At 36.0% G+C, this 17,925-nt stretch overlaps 1 protein-coding gene across 10 annotated transcripts in view; it reads left to right on the top strand.

Moving 5' to 3' along the window:
* Positions 1 to 17,925, top strand: part of SLC4A10 (solute carrier family 4 member 10) — a 152,558-nt gene that overhangs the window by 42,570 nt on the left and 92,063 nt on the right. For 8 of the 10 annotated variants that reach the window (XR_003526649.1, XR_003526648.1, XM_027637327.1 and 5 more), the window contains exon 2: positions 13,546 to 13,627. Coding sequence is in view for 8 of the 10 variants with exons in the window: in XM_027637327.1 (XP_027493128.1) it covers positions 13,546 to 13,627 (82 nt within the window). In the remaining 2 variants the exon portion in view is untranslated. Of the gene's footprint in view, positions 1 to 10,609; positions 10,800 to 13,545; positions 13,628 to 17,925 lie in introns of all 10 variants that reach the window. The other 2 variants (XM_027637330.1, XM_027637328.1) reach the window with 1 other exon arrangement.

The raw sequence follows: 17,925 nt of genomic DNA, 5'->3' as shown, positions 1-17,925 counted from the left end.
GCTCCTATTTATTTCTCTATTTATTTAATGAAAGAATTTCCTTCTGTCTGTCTTTCTAATGTTGTTAGAAAGAAAGAAACTCTACCTATTCGCATCTCTCTGTCTGCCTTTGACTTGCAACTTTCTTCCATTCATAACTTCTCACCTTTCAGTTTCCATATGGATAACCATCCAACTCTTAGCTACCTTGGTGCTGTTTCTCATTTGAACTGTATATCATGTGCCAGATCAGCTACACAACTGAATTGGTCTCTCTATGCACTGTGTTATCCAAGTTCCTTTTCTGTGCTAAGTATTTGAACTTTTTAAACATTTTTGTTCTCTCTGTCTCTCTCTCTCTCCAGGAATAGGACTTTGTAAAACTTCTATTTTGTTAATCTTGGGGACTTTTTTTCTGCCCTTACTTCCTTTATTCCTTTTTACTTTCCTCTATCAGCTTATCAGTTCCCTTTAAGCACTATTTTTTGTTCTTCTCATATGGTTCCAAACCCTTCTGACAATTCATGGTCCTGGCTGACTCCCAGTATCCATTTTCTCAGTTCCTAATACCATTTGCAATGCCTTGGAGATACTGCTATCTCTGGTGAAAATCTTTTGACTCTGCTGACTCTCTGTATTTCTTAATCTCTGGGATTTCTGTCATCTGTTATGAGTATTTTTGCATGCAGTTTTGCCTGTTATGTATTTTTATTAGTCATATAGGCCTCCATTCAGCTTATCTATTCCCCCCTCTCTCCATATGAACTTCTTAAAACTAACCAACTAAGGTCAAAATTGAAGCTTCCTCCTTGTTTACTGAAACAGACTTTTTGTTTTGTAGTCTTTGAACCTGTTCCAGTGAACTTTTTCCTGTCCCTATCCACCATCTGATATTTTTTTTTTTAATTTTAAAATTTTTTATTTTTTTTTAAATTTCTGTTTCTCTCCTTGAATTCCTTCCCATATACAACAAATATGCCTGAATCTCTTCATATTAAAAAAACCCCAACAACACAAGCCAACCCTCAACTTCAGAAGTTTGTATTCACCAGATTAATGTCCTATCCCTTGATGTCCTTCATCTCCTGCCCCTTTCCCCATTAGTATGCTTTGTACACTTGTCATAATTTCTTGTCTTCTAGTGCCTTTCTAGAACTGCTCACTTCTGGTTTCTGTTGTTTGCACTGAAATTTATCTCACTAATGTTCCATTTGACTTCTTCCTGGAGGAATTCCAGGCTAGTCCTTTGTTCTCCTCCACTCCATCTGTCATCTCTTTGTGATGCTATGTTATAGTCTTCGCTAAATTTTGTTGTTCTTAGGCATTTGTTATTTTGTCCTTGTCGATTGTTTCTCTTTTCAAACTCAGTTTCTTATTTGGTGGGTCTCCTCTCCCCCTCCTCTTTCTGTATATAGGTATGTGTTTAGATCTCTCAGGAATCCATCCTCAGCTTTTTACATCCTCCTCCACGCCTTTCTTCAGATAATATAGCCATAAGCATGACCTTTTTGAAGGTGCCACTGCTTTATTTTTAGTGGTCTTCCCCCACTCCAGTTAAACTCTACCTAGCTCAGAAAATTTGCTTGGTCTTCAGTGGTTTCCTGAATATAATCATGTCAGAAACAATTCTTGAGTTTTCTTTTCTTTCCTGATATATTCTTGCTCTATGTGGCTGTGGGACTTGACAGTTCCTGTTTGTTCCTGTAGCCATAAATCAGATTGAAGTCTTGCTCACCTCAGCACCATGGCTATTATGATCTCATCTGTCTGGCTGACGTTAATACTTACAGCTTTGCTTCACTTGATTACTGGTGTTAATATTATCTTCGCTTATCACTCTGCCTACATCACTTGCTATTTAAGGTCTATTTACTCATCTTCTCAAACAAAAACTTCTAGTCTTTCTTTTAGAAGCTTTACAGCTTGCCTTTTCCTTTCCCTCCAAGAGAGAGATTCTAGCACAAGGTTGAATTTTGTATTTGTTCTATTGACAGTATCAGTTTTGATTTTCCAATTGCTATTCATCTTCCAGTTATTAGTGCACTTGGTGTTACGCTGCGCAATCTTCGAAACTCCTCCACAAAACTCTTTCCATAGTCTATAAGATGAAGTATAACCTGTTAATGACTGGGCAGAAGTACTAGTTGTGTTCATTTTATTATACTTAGGTTGCCAAGTATTCTTAACCCAAGGCTATTTACTATGTGTCCTTTAAATTATGTGACTAATGAAATAGTTATAAATCAATAATTTATTTGAATAGCTCATTGTGCATATATTTACAGCATGTATGTCAAAACACTATTTTTCTTTCTCTACATGTGCATACACATACATGTTTAATAGCAATGCTAGTCAAAGAAAAGGTAGGCAGAATTTGCAGGCATGAGGAGGGATGCTCATAGGACTAAATACAGATCAGCAGATGACTATTATTTGTTTAGTACCTACGTCGAGATATTGCCAGAAGAGAAGGAGTCTGTTGCACTAAACCTGAAAGAATGGTTAAGCACTGAAACAAACTCCTCAGGGAAGTGGTGGAGTCACCATCCTTGGAAGTGTTCAATAAATGAGTGGATGTTCAAAACATGAGTGGGTATTCAAAAACTTCGTGATATAGTTTAGTGGACATGGTGGTATTAAGTCAAAGGCTGGACTTGATGAACTTGGGAGATCTTTTCCAACCTTAATGATTCTATGATAAGTCTGGTACAAACTTGTAATAAATGAAAGACTAATCCAAGTAGCTTGTGGTATCATGTTTAAGATACAAGCATTTTCTTCTTTAATAAAAGGAGATGGTGTTGTCTTGGCAAGGAAGGGTTGAAGGGCATCTGTTGGATATTATTTGTTGTCATTGTGGTTGTAATTGTTTTCACTTTAGAGCAGTATAATGAGATACAAATAATGATACATAATTCAAAAATGGCACTACCTGTGATGTACCAGTAAAACTTGATATCTAGTGAGTTCTACCATTTTCCTAAAAGACTGAAAACTGGGAACATTTAGATTAATAGCCTTCAAAGCTGTGTCTGATGGACATCATGTCCTCCCTTAGTGTTCTCTACATTTGCACACGGGTCTGTCAGTTTAGTGGCATTGTGAGAAGCTTGTCTGTGAAAATAATAGCAGTCTGTTCTAACAATAAAATACTTTTGAATAGAACCACTGATGAAACATGAAATGCCATGTTCACATTTATTTTCTACTCTATAGTAATCCTTGTCCCTTTTCCTTTCCAAAAGTTATGTTTTGTAATTTCAATATTAAAGACACTGTTAAAGTCTTATCAGTTGTTTTTAATTTTTAGCTTGTTTTTATTTTTGAGTGTCTTAACTAGTCTAGAACAACAAGGTCATGGAAGTGATGATTGTAAAGCTTCCAGATTACAGCAGATGAGGAGTTTGTACAAGTCTAATTCTTAGATCTCTGAGAGGTAGGAAGACCAGTTGAACTGCTGTTTAATTCATATTTGATTCTTTGGCAGCACAGATTCCTGAATATGTGTCTTCTGTTTATGCTGTGTAAAGTTTTAAGTCACACAAATCCCTGGTTATCTAATCCATTGTCATGATCATTTTCCCAATGTATTTTGAGTGAGTCTTCAATACAAAAATTTTCCTTCCAGTGCAGTGTTTCATTGCCTGGGCAGAAGTGATGCGCAAATGGCTTCAAACTTGGCATCTGAAATTTGTTTATTTGCCCTGTTATTTCTCAGAATATATTATCAATTTCTTTATCTCACTTATTTCTCTTCTGCTTCCCCCCCCCCACTGCTTCTGCATTTTTTACTGCTGTTCTTAATGCCTGTGTGAATTAACTAGACTACCTGAACTTTCAGATAGTAGATTATATTATAAGTGGCTTGGAGGATTTAATTATTTTTTTATGTTCTTTGTGAACAGAGTGACTCCTAACTGTTTTCTCTGGCATTACTCACCCTGATCACCATGGCTTACTGATGACCGGAGACAGATGAAGAGTGAGAGCAAAGATAATCAGAATGTCATTGTCTAATTACAAGATGAAGAGTTTTTCTTTTCTGATGCTCTGACTCTATAGACAATCAAAAGGTCTCTTCATTTCCATTATGGCAGCTGTTCATTTGCATGCAGCAGAACATTTCTGGGTGATACAAATCTGTGTTTTTCAGTCACATCAATTACAGTTGCGTTGATAAAAAATTCACCCATGACAACAAAATCACATAGACCAACCTAAATTCTGGGTCATCCGTTCTGGATTTTCTGCTGAAGTTACTCTCTGAAAATATAGATGGTTTGGGAACTCTTCAGACTAAACCCTACATTTAAATTTATACTTTTTGGTCAAAAAGGACGTGTCAGGCTACCTTTAATTTCTAGAAAAGCAACAATATTTCTAGTGTTAGCAAACTGATTTGGAAGCTTAGCATGAGAATCATTCCTGCTGCCTGGATTAATCCTTGTATTGTGCTTGTAGAAAGTGTTTGTCAAATATAATTGAAAATTGTCTGAGAAGCAGAAGAATTGCTGAACATTATATCAGTGTTTCTGAGAGAGTGATTTAATTTATTATTGGTCATGCTGGCTTGGAATGTCAAAAAAAGGTGTTGTTTTGTGCTGTGGTTTGCATAGGTTTGTGTCTAAAGGATGCAGTTGCCATACTACATAATTTTTGTGGTTGGTTGTAAAAGAAGACAATAAGTCCTCTCTGTGGTGTTGTAGCTGTTGTTAAAATAGGTTCTACTAAGTTGGTTGTGACCCTTTCTCTTCTTTGCACTTGATATTTCCACATGAGTAGCTGCTTCAAGAAGACTGCCTTCTATGATTCTTCTCCCTGACCCTATTTTGAGGTAAAGAAATCTGAAAACACGTCATTTTTTTCTGAGACTGAAGGCAGATCCTTTGAAATGGGAAGTGTATCCAACTTAAAACCCAACATATCTTACTCCTGATTAAGAAACTAGCAATTAATACTCTTTTTTTCATTTGCCGCCCAGCAGCTAATATCCTATTGTATAGTGGGCTAAACTCTGAATATTTAACTTCTAACTACACCTAAATAATGCTGTTATCCTGGATCTATCCTCACTTGGCACTGGGCCAAGAAACAACCCAGACAAGCTAAAAGTAGATCTCATTTGGGCTTTGGATAAAATCTTCACATACATCTTCTTCCTATTGGACTTTTCTCTAGTAGTTGACATAGTCATTGTTATGAAATGAGAAAAGAGGGTTTCAGCTGATGAGACTGCACTAGGATGACATAAGACTTTTGAATAATAACTAAAGAGGGGAAAATAACCATCTCTGCTGTTCTCACCTCTGTAACTTCTAAGTACTTTACGTTGTAGCAAAAAAAAAAGAAGTAAAGGCAATAAAATCTCAGTCATGCAGATATGACCCTACTTCTACATCTACATAGCAGCAAGTAATGTTGTCTTTTATTTATTCAGAGGTCTGGCTGCAACTAGCAATTGAATAAAGATTAGCTTGCAAATCTGGCAGATGTGATAGGATAGAAGGAAAGGGAGAAGTTACGAGGCTGAAAAAACCTGAAAATGTTCAAAGGAACACAAAAGTGTAAGGTGGTTGTGTCACTTAACAGTCCTGATAATTTTAGTCAAAGACATACAAAACATGGTAAACTCAGCTACAATTAATTGCAGGTGCTTAAAACAGGTACCAGAATCCAGAAAGAATATAACAGTTCATTATTTCATTATTGCTCTAATTATTTCATCCAATGCTCTAACAGGTTTATCAAGCCTTTTAGGTGGGGAGGTTCGTTGTTTGGTCTGTGCCCTATCCTGTCATCTCTGTGACCCCACTGGCCCTGTTAGCCAGAGAAAGTGGGGCACCTAGCCATTGCAACAAGTTAAGTTAGTATTTTGCCTTAATATTCTGTTTTATCTTATTTAAATAGAAATGTTGTCTTCAGTTGGATAGGTGTATGGAGAATAGATAAAGAGCTTATCATGTTTGCCTTGCAAATGTAAGGAATGTATTGTTTCTACCTAAAGTGGCATTTCTAAGATAGAAGATTCTTTATCAAATGTTAAGGAAATATTTTGGTGATTATGCATTCATTTATGCATCAGTTCATAGCTGCTGTATTGTGCATAATGATATATGACCAGCACAGGATGCTTCAATGCAGATAAACTTAGGAATTTACAAGTATTAGTGAGCATTTAATTCTCTGTAAAACTGCTTTGTTTTATTCATGTGTGTATATTCTCCTTGTGTTTTGTCTCATTAAATTTATAACAGTAGTATGTGCTTAGAGTTAATTTCTGCAATGATTATCTATGTTTATATGTTAAAAAAATTGTGTTATTACATTAAAGATGTGTTCAGTCTGTGGTCAGTAGCAAAGCAGTTCTTTGGAGCCACTGCTGATTAATGCATTTTTTAGCAGCATTGCAGAACTTGGTATTTCGTTATTGAGTCATGTTAAACATTATCTTGGCTTCTGCTATAAAAAGAGACAAGAGAAAGAAAGAAGACACAGAAGGATGCTTTTATGCATATGACATGGAGCCCTGGGGAAGATGCAAATCTGAAATGAAAAGTAATTGCTTTTTACTTTGTTGCATAGCCTGAACTATGTAGAGCTGACCAAAAGGAATATGTGCTTTATGTTAACTAGTAGTGATTACTGCAAAAACAGTATCATTAGAGGGACACTTTAAAAAATAATTCTTCAGACCTTACAGAACAGACCTTATTGCATTATAAAAGTGTTTTGATGGGTCTTCCTTGATAGGTGGATAGAGGGGAAAAGGATGATACAATGTAACTGGTGGAATGGAAAAGCAATTATATTTCATCAGAAAGATAAAATTCACTGTATTTTGCACCTCAGAAGATTGCTACATATTGTTATATGTAATATAAACAATTAAGCAGAATAACATTCAAAAAGGTTTTGTTTGTTTTTTTTTTACCCCTGTGCTTGTTTTCAGAAAGAGAAAAGAATCATAGCATCTAAATTGTGGGTATACACATTTTGCATTAAATCAGTTTCGTGTGAGCATATCTGCTCAAGGACAGTTTAAAGGACAAGGCTGAACATGGCAGTCACCAGTGATTTGCCTCCTACAACAGGGAGGCATCCATCTACATACAACAGCTTTTTAACCATTTAGGTTAATTGTCTTTGCAAGATATTCCAATATGCACTTGGCAGCTCCTGAGTTTGAATAACTCAGTTTTCTGTATCTTTAGTAATGTCATCTTTATGCATTGTCAAGCTGAATTTGACCAAAATGACCTTAAGAATACAAATATTCTGTAATGGGTTTGTAAAATGAATACAACACAAAACAGTAATGCTGAAATATCTTCAGATTGAAAAGGCAGTTGTGTGTGGTGTCTGGATGAATGTTTAGAAATTCATTATAGTCCATTTGAAAGGTGAATACCTGAGGTTTTTACCACTAACTTTATGATAATACATATAAACTGAAATCAATATATTAGAGTTCCATCTTTTAAGTATATGTAATTATTGGCAATATAAAATAACTAAATTATATATTTGTCGCGGTTTAACCGGAGCCAGCAACCCAGCCCCATGCAACCACTTGCTCATGCCCCCACCAGTGGCACTGGGGAGAGAATCAGAATGGTAAAGACTTTAAAACTCGTGGGTTGAGATAAAGACAGTTTAATAGGGAAAGCAAAACCTGCGCATACAAGCAAAGTAAAACAAGGAATTAATTCACTTCTTCCCATGGGCAGGTATTCAACCATCTCTAGGAGAGCAGGGCCCCATTATGGGTAGCAGTTACTGGGGAAGACAAATGCTGTCACTGCAAACGTGCCTCCCCTTCCGTCTTCTTCCCCCCGGCTTTGTATACTGAGCATGATGTCATATGGTCTGCAATATCCCCGTGGATACTTGAAGTCACCTCCCATGCACCCCTGATTTCCAGGCCAGTACAAAAGGCAGAAAAGGCCTTGGCTCTGTGTAAGCTCTGCTCAGCAATAACAAAAACATCTCTATATTATCAGTCCTGTGTTCAGCCCAAATCCAAAACACAGCCCCATACCAGACACTGTAAAGAAAGTTAACTCTACCCTAGTCAAGATCAGCACAATATTACAGCTTTATACTGTTTATAGGAAGGCAGTATTTAATATTTTATGCTGACAGCCATTCCTGAGTTCCAGATGGCATTTGAGAATTATGTAGGTTGTCTAATCATCAATAAGTGGCTTATACAGAAAAGTAATTAATGCCATGATTATTTGCTGTATGAGTCAGCAGGTGTGTCATGCATAATTTCTAGTGCATAAAAAATCAAAATGGCTTCTGCTCTGTTACATATTTTACAGAAAGGAAGATGCTGAAAAAAGAATCTTTTGGTTATGTTGTTATGATTTATGCTGTGGGTATATTACGAATGTAATTAAAAAGCAAAAGGATTTTATTTAAAGGCTTAAAAACTGTGAAAAAATTGCCTGGAATATTAATACTCTTTGTAGATGGTTTTTGCATTGTATTTCAAAGGAAATAATCCAGTTTATTGAAAACACTGAACATATACAGGACAGTAAATAAAAGAAACCAAGTGTGAGGGAAATTAGATAAAAAGAAAGATCAAGAAAAGAAATAATTTGTAGTTTTCCATGTAACATGAAAATTTCTGTTATACATTTTGACTTGTCTATTCAAAATATATATCAAAAATATCATACTAGTGGAGCAGAGTACCTACCAAGGGAAGGACAATGAGACATACTCATTGCAACCATTTAGAAATTTCCTGTTGTCCTAACAATTTCCCATTTCCTAATGTATATTTATTGTTATATAATTATTTCATTTACTGCCGTGATCAGCACAGATGATCTTCAGTAAATGTTTGTCCAGTATTCAGGTGGCTTTTATAAATATGGAACAGTGTCTTTTAAGATAAGGTATTGGTTTCCTGTTTTAGTAAATACGTATAAAAACTGTATAGATAACTTCAAGTTTATGTATTGTCACCTGGACTTCAATCTACCTTCTTGTCATACAGAACATGAGGAATATGTCCTAATTACATCATCTGGAAATGTACTGAAGTTCTACAAGTGTATGTGTCTACGTTAGCACATACATATTTAAAAATGTGTGTCATGTGCCTTTGTCCAGATCTACCTTTGAAAGCAGTTAATTTCCTTTTTCTTTCCACTCAGTCATCTCCAATGTGATAAAAGCATAGACAGCTTATAAGAGCTGTAACTAAAAACACAGCAAAACATCTGTCATAAAATAATGCTTCTCAGCTTTTCTAAAAGTGTACATTAATTAAATTGATCTGAGGTGTGGAAGGGCAGTGCACAGTTCTGGGAGGTGGCAGGTTAAGGATCAACCTCTTTGCAACATGTTGAGTTGTAGTTATGGCTGTATCACAGCTAAAAGAGAGTCACTTTGAGAAGCTTTCCACGAGGTCATTTATATAGCTTTGGAATGTCTTGGGTAGTGAGCTTTATCAATACGTTGGTGGAAAGGGCACTTAAGGCATTTGTTTTTGGTTTCTAAGCCATGGGCCTTTTTATTCCTTCTAACCAATACACTTAAAATTCTTGGCAATAGCTATAGCCTTACTTTATACTCTCATAAGCAGGTTTTTGATCTAAGGGTTGAAAACTCATACTCCAGGACTCCTGGTGACCTTCTTCCTTTAGGACAGCTTAGTAAGAAGTAGAAGCCAAATGTTTTTGAAGATGGTTTATGTCTTTTTATTTTGTTCAACTTCAAATACATATTTCAGTGTAAGTACTGAAATATTTAAACATGGAATTGCACTGTGAAGGATGCAGAAGATGACTCTACTGTCTGCTTTTCTGTACTCACCACTGTGTTTAAACTTCTAGTATGAAGAGACAAAAATAGAACTGTATTTATAAGTGTCTTTCATTAAAATAGATTTTTCCTGTGAAATGTGTGCAGCTGATGCTGCTGCATGGTGAACGTCATTTTGGCGTTCATTTGGAAAATGTAAGAGGTGAAATCATGAACCGAGTAGACTTGCTGAGCCCTAGTCTCTAAGGAGCTTGTGGTTTCCTTGTAAAACCCTTGGCTTTTCCTTGCCCTTTTATCCCAGACACATTATTTCTTCTACTGCGTGTTTGCTGGTATTTTATTGCTTTAGGGAAACAATTTTGTGCCTAAATTTTATATATAAATATTGTATGATGACTGTATAGAACCATAAAATATTAACAAATATAATGAAAAGGGGAGTAGAATGTTAGATTGTTTATGACAAGTTTATTGCACTGTGATTATAGCTTTGCTGAAATGTAATTCCAGTGACTCCTGTAGTGTTGCTCTTGAATTAGGCCAACAGAAAATGAGCCCAGTATATTTATTCTCAATGTAAACTTTGTCAAAGATGTGCAACGTAAAATGATTAGAAGGTATTAATATACATTTGTTTCATGTAAAAAAAAAATTATGCCTAAATGTTTTTTATGAATTTGTTGTTTCCCATCATTATTTCTTCACATGGGTAAACTTTCTTAAATTGAATGACTTGGCACTTCTGTAGTGCTTTACAGTTTTGAAATGCTGTGTGAATATTAATTATGGCACAGAGCAGCCCGGTGAGGAAGGTAGATGAGTAAGTATTATTATCCCTATTTTACAGATGGGGAAGCTGAGGCACAGAGATTAAGTGACTTTCCCAAGGCCACACAGCAAGTCAGTGGCAGATCCAGGATTAGCGCTTGGGGACTTCCTGGATCCCTCTCCCATGCTTTAAGCAGTAGACCACAGTGTTCACGGGACTCAGCAAGCAACTCATTGCAATAATGGACAGTTCCAAGGACTTGTACCTGGTCAGTGTGTCCACACATTTGTTTGCAGACTGCTGCAATATGACAGTATGATTTGAGTACTCTGGTCCTTGCAGATTTGTGTCCTGTGTAAAACTTCTTACCTTCATCATCTTCAAATGGGGTGAAAGGAAGAAGTGGTAGAATTCTGACATAAATGTGGCATGGCAGTGAAAAGCATTTAGTTTTCATGCCTTATTCTGATCCTGCTGAAACTGATGGGCAAAACTGCACTGGATTCTTGGTTTTGAGGATGTTAGTATGGAGTCTGGTTGGCATGAATTCTATCTTCCATGACTGTTTTACCGTTAGTCTTGCCTGTACCTTCAGTGTCAAACTCTCATTTATTGCAGCATTTAAAAATCACAAGTTCGTAGTTTTCCTGACATTCTAATAACAAGCAAAGCATTACCAACTGAAATTAAGTTTCCAGTCCCTAATCATCAGGAGAAAGTAGAGCAGATCTGCCGCTGTTTTTACTGGTGTTGCAATAGTGCTTATCTTCCAATGAGGCTAAGACTTAATTGCACTAAACTACAAGTGAACCTTTCCCTCATCTCTCTCCTCCTCCAAGGGTGCAGTCCAGGAATCACAGAAATTGCCTCTAGAATAAATGCAGTGTAACTCTTGTACTGGTAGATGCAAGGTGGCTTTGATACTGCTCCCTGGGAAGCCAGTGTGTTCAGTGCAAGGCCTGTTTAATTGGACTTTGCTCAGAGTTTGACAAGTGAATTGGCAACAACACGATACTCCCAATTAAGCTGTTTTTCCTTGTAATATTAATGGAATAAACCCACTTCTGAGAATGAGACAAGGCTGAGACTTGCTGTGACATTACAGGAAAAGGAGGCAGGGAAGAGAAAGATTGCCAGAAGCTGAAAATTGAACACATGGGAAAGGAGAAGTCAAAGTGTATGAGCATATTTTGATAAATATTAATGAATTAATTTGTATTTAGTTTTCTTAGATAATCTGTAAAGGCTTTAAGCTGTCCAGCAATTTAGTATTTCCCCCATTGTAAATTTCCCCTAATATTGCTTCCAAAAGTCCTTTTAAGCATCAGTAAAATACTGATGCCGATGTCTTCTGCTAGAATAGCACTACTTCTGATATGGCTGTAATACTTGGCCTTTGACATTCTGCCTAATCGTTTACCCAGGTGCATGGCATTGTGCCAGCATGACAAACATGCCCGGTTATGTCTAACTGCTTTAAATTTCTTTTTACTAAGATGATCAAATGGTTGTTGTAAAGTTGCACTGCTGATACATCTTAATAGGTTATTAACTAATTATAAATTATTAGAAGACAAGACTTTTTCAATAGAAGGCCTTCTCTTATTGTCACGTTTTAGTTACATACTATGGTCTCTGGAAAGCTCCAATAAAGACATGGTAGCGCTTGGTCTTTCCTTCTTTCTTTAACAGCCCAGATGCTTGGTGCTGACACATTCATAGGATTTTTCTGTGTAAGATAGCTACAGCATGACAGCTGTTTTTAAAAAAGAGAGGAGCTTGAAACAAAAACTCATATCCAGAATGTGCCATATGCAGCTGTAGATGTGAATCGTTTTGCCTGGGGCATCTGCTCTTTAAGGAGAGGTGCTCAGAGAGTTTAATTTCTTCTTATTGCATTCTATATATAGATATATATTTATCACAAGCACTGTTATTCAAATCCCCTTGCTTCACGCTTGCATTAAGATACCAATTTTATATATTGAAATTAAACCGTAGTAGTTCTAATATCACTTACTAAAAACCCTCCACTAATGACAAGTAAATATATATTCATGCTATATTAATTGATACTTTTGTATAATTCATCCTTTTTTTCTTAATAATAATTTAATGGAAACCACTCTAAATCATGTTGTGAAATACAGGCTGTATTTAGCAGCTAGATTTTTTTACAAGTGGTGATGTCAAACTCATAGTGAAGCAAATACTTTAGCACAGCATCCAGTGTCTTGTTGCTGAACTCCCAAAAAAGATTTCTCTATTTAGGGAAATGTGTTGCTTTTTTTTTTTTTTCATGTCAGAAGTGCAAAATCACCAATTTTTGTAGCTTTTCTAGCCTGAGCACAATACACTAATGAATCACATAAGTGCTATGGGATAAAATTAAACATGAGATAGGAAGAAGAGCTTTTCTGTTTTCTGCTATTAGTGTGTGCTACCTATCTTATAGTAAATTCAGCTTAGTGTTTGTAAAGAAAAGCAAGGGCTTTGCAATTTACCAGTAAGTGAAGCCAGTTGTTTTCATGGTGTTAATTTTATTAGTATTATTCTCTAGCTTTGCCAAAGTAAAAGGAGTGTTAGTGCTATAATTTGGGAATTCTGGATGTAGCTCAGAATCCTGGTCTAAAGACAAAAATATATGTGCAACCCCTTTCTTCAGGAGTACAAGAATAAAGCTGCCCAGATCAGACATGTCTTCTCTCATCTCTTTCATTGTCCTATTGACTCATGGCTTTTTTAGTTCTCAGTAACCAGTGCTTACTCATCATCTTGCAGGTTTTAACAGAAGTTCTTCACATCAAAGTTAGCTGTAATCATACCTCAGTAAAACTGGTGCACAAGAAGTAGATTTTAATAATGAAAATGAAATTCTTAAAAACTTTTTAGTTCCTTAGTTGGAAGCGTCAACAATTAAATATTAAAAGCATCTTTGTTTTATAGTACTGCACAATCTTGCAAATAGTTTCTGAATGAGAAGCAGCTTAACTGTCCTTTTTTCTGTTTTGCAGAGAAATGATGAAGAAGCTGTTGTGGATAGGGGTGGAACTCGCTCCATTTTAAAAACACATTTTGAAAAGGAAGATCTAGAAGGTGAGAGATGATTTTTCTGTGCTTTACACTATGTCTTTCTTCCAAAAGTACTGAAATGTAGTTTGAATGTGTACATTTATTGATTTGAGCAGGAATGCAAAGAGATGAGAGTAATCTCTTAATCAGTCTCATAGTTTATTTTAAAAAGAAAAATGTTACTTTCTTCTCAGAGTGGTATTCAGACACAGATTATGGTGGAAGGTGTTTGCTAGTTTTCAGTGATCTGTAATCAAGTCCTGTAAATATGCATGTGTGACTTTAGATAAGTCATTTTACCTTTAAGTTTCCAAGTATGTAGATGCAAGCAGGACTGCTGATTTAGTACTTAAAATGGCTTCTACATTTGCATTACAGTCCTCATGTAGTCACCTAGCCACATCTTCAGCTGAAAAAAAATTCATTCTGGAGTGTGAGAGATTAGACAGATACTTGATAATATAAACTGCAGAAACCATCTAACTTGACTATATAGAAGAAAGCGAGAAGCTGTGAGAACTGTCTTACGATATTGGCCTAATGATGTAGTTGCATTTCAGTTTGTTTAGTGGATCCCAAACTTACTCTCGTTACTACTGTACTTAGACTCTTGTATTGAGTTGTGTGACACCCCTCCTAGTCATAGTTATTGGATGAGACTGAGTTTCTATTGTGCATGTGATATCCCTTTCCTGAGATCGGAACTTGCTGACTTTGTTAGCTTCTTGAAGTGGGACATGGAGGCTCTTGTCTTTGTCACACAGATCCACATGAACTAGCCAAAAACAAATGCTAAAATCTGGGGTGTATTTGAACATGTTACATCTGAAAAGTTACCTGCTTCAGGTCTAAAGAGAGATGTCTCCATCTGTGCATAAACCTGAGCTTTCTAAATGCCTACCCTTGATTACTTCATCATTATCATCATCATCATCTTGGTTTTTTTTTTCCTTTTCTCTCCGTCTGTATGAATTTTGTGTTCTCTGCTGCATGATGGCCATATTGATGATTTCATGGAAATGCCAGCGTGTTACACAGCAACTCTCTGTTACTGCTTCCTTAAGCAGTGCCTCAAAAAGCAAATGTAGCTACATTTTGAAAGGTTCCTGGCTGTGTCTGTATGAGGTAATCTCTCACAGAAGGATGTAAGATGTCATGCAGTGTATGACATGTATGAGGTAGGTAGCTCTCTGCTCAGTCTGGGGAAAGTCTGAGCATGTGCAAGGATAGATCTCAGGTAAGATGTTTCCAGGGTGGCGTTTGGAATTTTGGTGTCTCCAAAGGTTAAGTGTCTACCGGTTGGTCAGGCTGGCAATGACAGTTTTGGATTTAGGCAGACAAACTCTCTTTTTGAATCTCACATTTAATCTTTTGTGATCTTCAATCCCTTAATCACATCCTTGAACAAGGTGAAACCATTGTATCTGGTGTCCTTAGAGAAACACCCAGTAAGAGAATGCGGGCTCCCTGTCTTCCTTTCTCCATGAAACTGATGCACAGAGCTTTTTGTGCCTTGAGTCTACCCATAAAAATGTCCTTTTGCTAAGTCATTGTATTGATGATGGTAAGGTGGTATTTTAGAAATAGACAGCTTTCTAGGGAGTGATGTATTTAAGCTCAGTCACATGAGTAGACTCAAGCATTAAGGCAGTCAGAATTATAATGATGTTCCACATGTGACTACATGGAACCTAATTTAACAACTGTATTTAATTATTATTTTTCCTCATCATCCTCCTGTGAAATATCAGTGAAAATATTATTTCAAAAATCTGCTTCTACGATTTTATCCGTGGAGCTTGGAACATGGCAGTGACACCCAACAATCTTTCCATCAATTTCAATTGTTTAGAACATTGAAAAATTCTGTAGTTAGCCAGTGAATCTGCTTTTATTAAAAATAAAATCAGCACTGCTTCATGTGTTCCAGAAAAACAATTTTTCAGTGTGGAATCAATCCTTCATAATGCAGTTAACTTTCTCAGATAAATTTCGTGTCCGCTCTAAGTTCAGATTGATAGGTCTTTAAATGTATAATCACTACATTCAAAAATACCAATTGACATAAAAAGTTTTGAAGAGATCACAACTTTTAATATCTAGTTGCTGTTAATAGCATGTCCATTTGTTTTCCAGTACATCTAGGCCTTTTTCCGTCTGGAAATGGTGACTTACAAATATCTGCCTTATTCACTGTACATCGTGTTGGGTTCTGATGAAAAACTTACCTTTTCCTAGTGACATAACAACTATAAAATATTAAATTAAATAATCAGGTGGCAATTGCATAGCTTAGAAAAATCATATAATTAGACTATTAATAGGTATTATGTAATTAGCTTTTTGACAGACATTTAATTTAGTTTATGTTTTAAAAATGTAAATAGCTAGTTACTGAATATTCTGGGAAAGACTAGTTTTGCCAGGGTTTAAGTTTCAATAGCAGCATGTAAGCAACATTAAAAAAATTGCAATTTATATGAAGAACTAAAGGTTGTTTAAATCTGAAAATCAGTATTCAATTTCTTCTTATTAAATCTTAAAATTGTAAGTATTTTGCTTTTTTTACATTTTACACTATCAACATTTAAATGTTAGAAATTCTGATTTAAATGTGTAATACTGAAATTTCTTGGTCCAGCAAATATCTGGATTTACATATTTTGGGCAGCCATTTTGCAAGTATATTGCAAGTACATTTCTTGCTGAAAGCATGAAGATATCATGGTGATTAATGCTGTCTGCAAGAACAGCCACAAGAACAGAATTTTGCCTCAGTCTCCCTAGATCAGTGTTTTCCTTCCCTGAGCAGTATATAAAAATCTGGGGAGATAAGACAGCAACTGCAGAACTTATGGGAGCAGAAGAGGTGTGGTGCTCATCTTAGTGCCAGTAATGATCCTTGCAGTAAGTAGTGCAAATAGTATCTTTTTACTTAAGCTTTGTAGTGCTTCAGAGGTAAATTGTTTGCAGAGCTTTGGCATTCAAATTTTCAGCATGAATGATTTTTCCACGTAATTAATTTTTCCTGAGTTGCAAGGTCAGGATCAGTCACTAATATTGAATAGGTCATTTGTCTGACTGTTGCGTTAATGGAGGGAGAGAAAAGCATTTCTAATAGCAAAACAAGAAGCTTATCTCCCCTGGTTATAATCACGTATTTTGCATGTTATCTTTCGATGTGTATACAGGCAAAATTCCTACTGAAATAAATATGCTCTTATTTTTATCAGTAGTGGAATTCCTAAATGAGAATTGGGCACTGATTCTGAATACTAAAGTACTTAATTGCAAAAGGACAGGTTGTACATGTACCTATACTTTGAGCAGGTAGGCAAATTTTCATGAACAGGTGTGCATAGCAACAGTTGCACTCAGCTTACTCTGTGTTGTTGTCTCTTGCTGTCTGCCATTGCTTCAATGTATGTTCAGTAAAAGCAGTTTTCTGTCAAAATGAATATATGTACTTCTTATCTCATAGATAAATAATATTTAGATTGCTCTGTATGTGTCTGGAGAGCTCAGATTCTGTCAGGTCACGTGCTGAGACTTTTGGACTATATAGATATGCAAAGGGGTTGACACTAAATACGTTCTGACGTCTTTTCCTTATGCCCACCATATTAGCTGAGTAGGAAAATGACTGTTCTATGGCTGTCCTTGATGGAGGTGGTCAACTGCAGATCATGGCTTTTTGTGGCAGGATTTCAGAGCTGCTGTGGATATTACTGTGGCCTGATTTGAGAAGCAGCTTCAACAGTGAGATGGCTGGAGATGGGATTGTTAGATGGAGGTCCAAGCATGAATCAGGAGTGAATTCTGGCTCTGTTGCAGAAAATTGCAAAATGGTCATTGATTCGGTCAAGATTTTGCTTAAGCTTGTAATGTTTCATACATTTAATCTGCCTAAGTGGTGTGAGAAAAATTTGTCTCATGGGAAATCAAGTTTGCTGTCTTTCATGTCTCTCAGGACACCTAAAATCACTGTATCCACTAGATGAATCACTGTACAGCTGAATATGCATTCTGACACTTCTGACAAAATTCTCATTACATGGATTGCTTACTGAAAGTCAAAAAAACCTGCAAGCTAAATTAGAATATAAACATCACTAGTACAACACAGAATATGGTACAGAAGCTGAGGCTTTAAACTTAAAAAACCAAAAATTATTTTGAAACGTAGTGGAGATGTTTTGTATTTAACAACATGTACGAAGAGTAATTCTGATAGTAGATGTCCTGCTGATCAAAAAAAGGTGAAATATTTAATAATTACTTATAAAGAATAATTAAATATTATCAATTAAATTATTATTTAA

The sequence above is a fragment of the Corapipo altera genome, unplaced genomic scaffold, assembly GCF_003945725.1.
Source record: "Corapipo altera isolate COAL_440 unplaced genomic scaffold, ASM394572v1 45, whole genome shotgun sequence".
NCBI classification, from domain to species: Eukaryota; Metazoa; Chordata; class Aves; order Passeriformes; family Pipridae; genus Corapipo; species Corapipo altera.
This window is presented reverse-complemented; position numbering and strand designations above follow the sequence as displayed.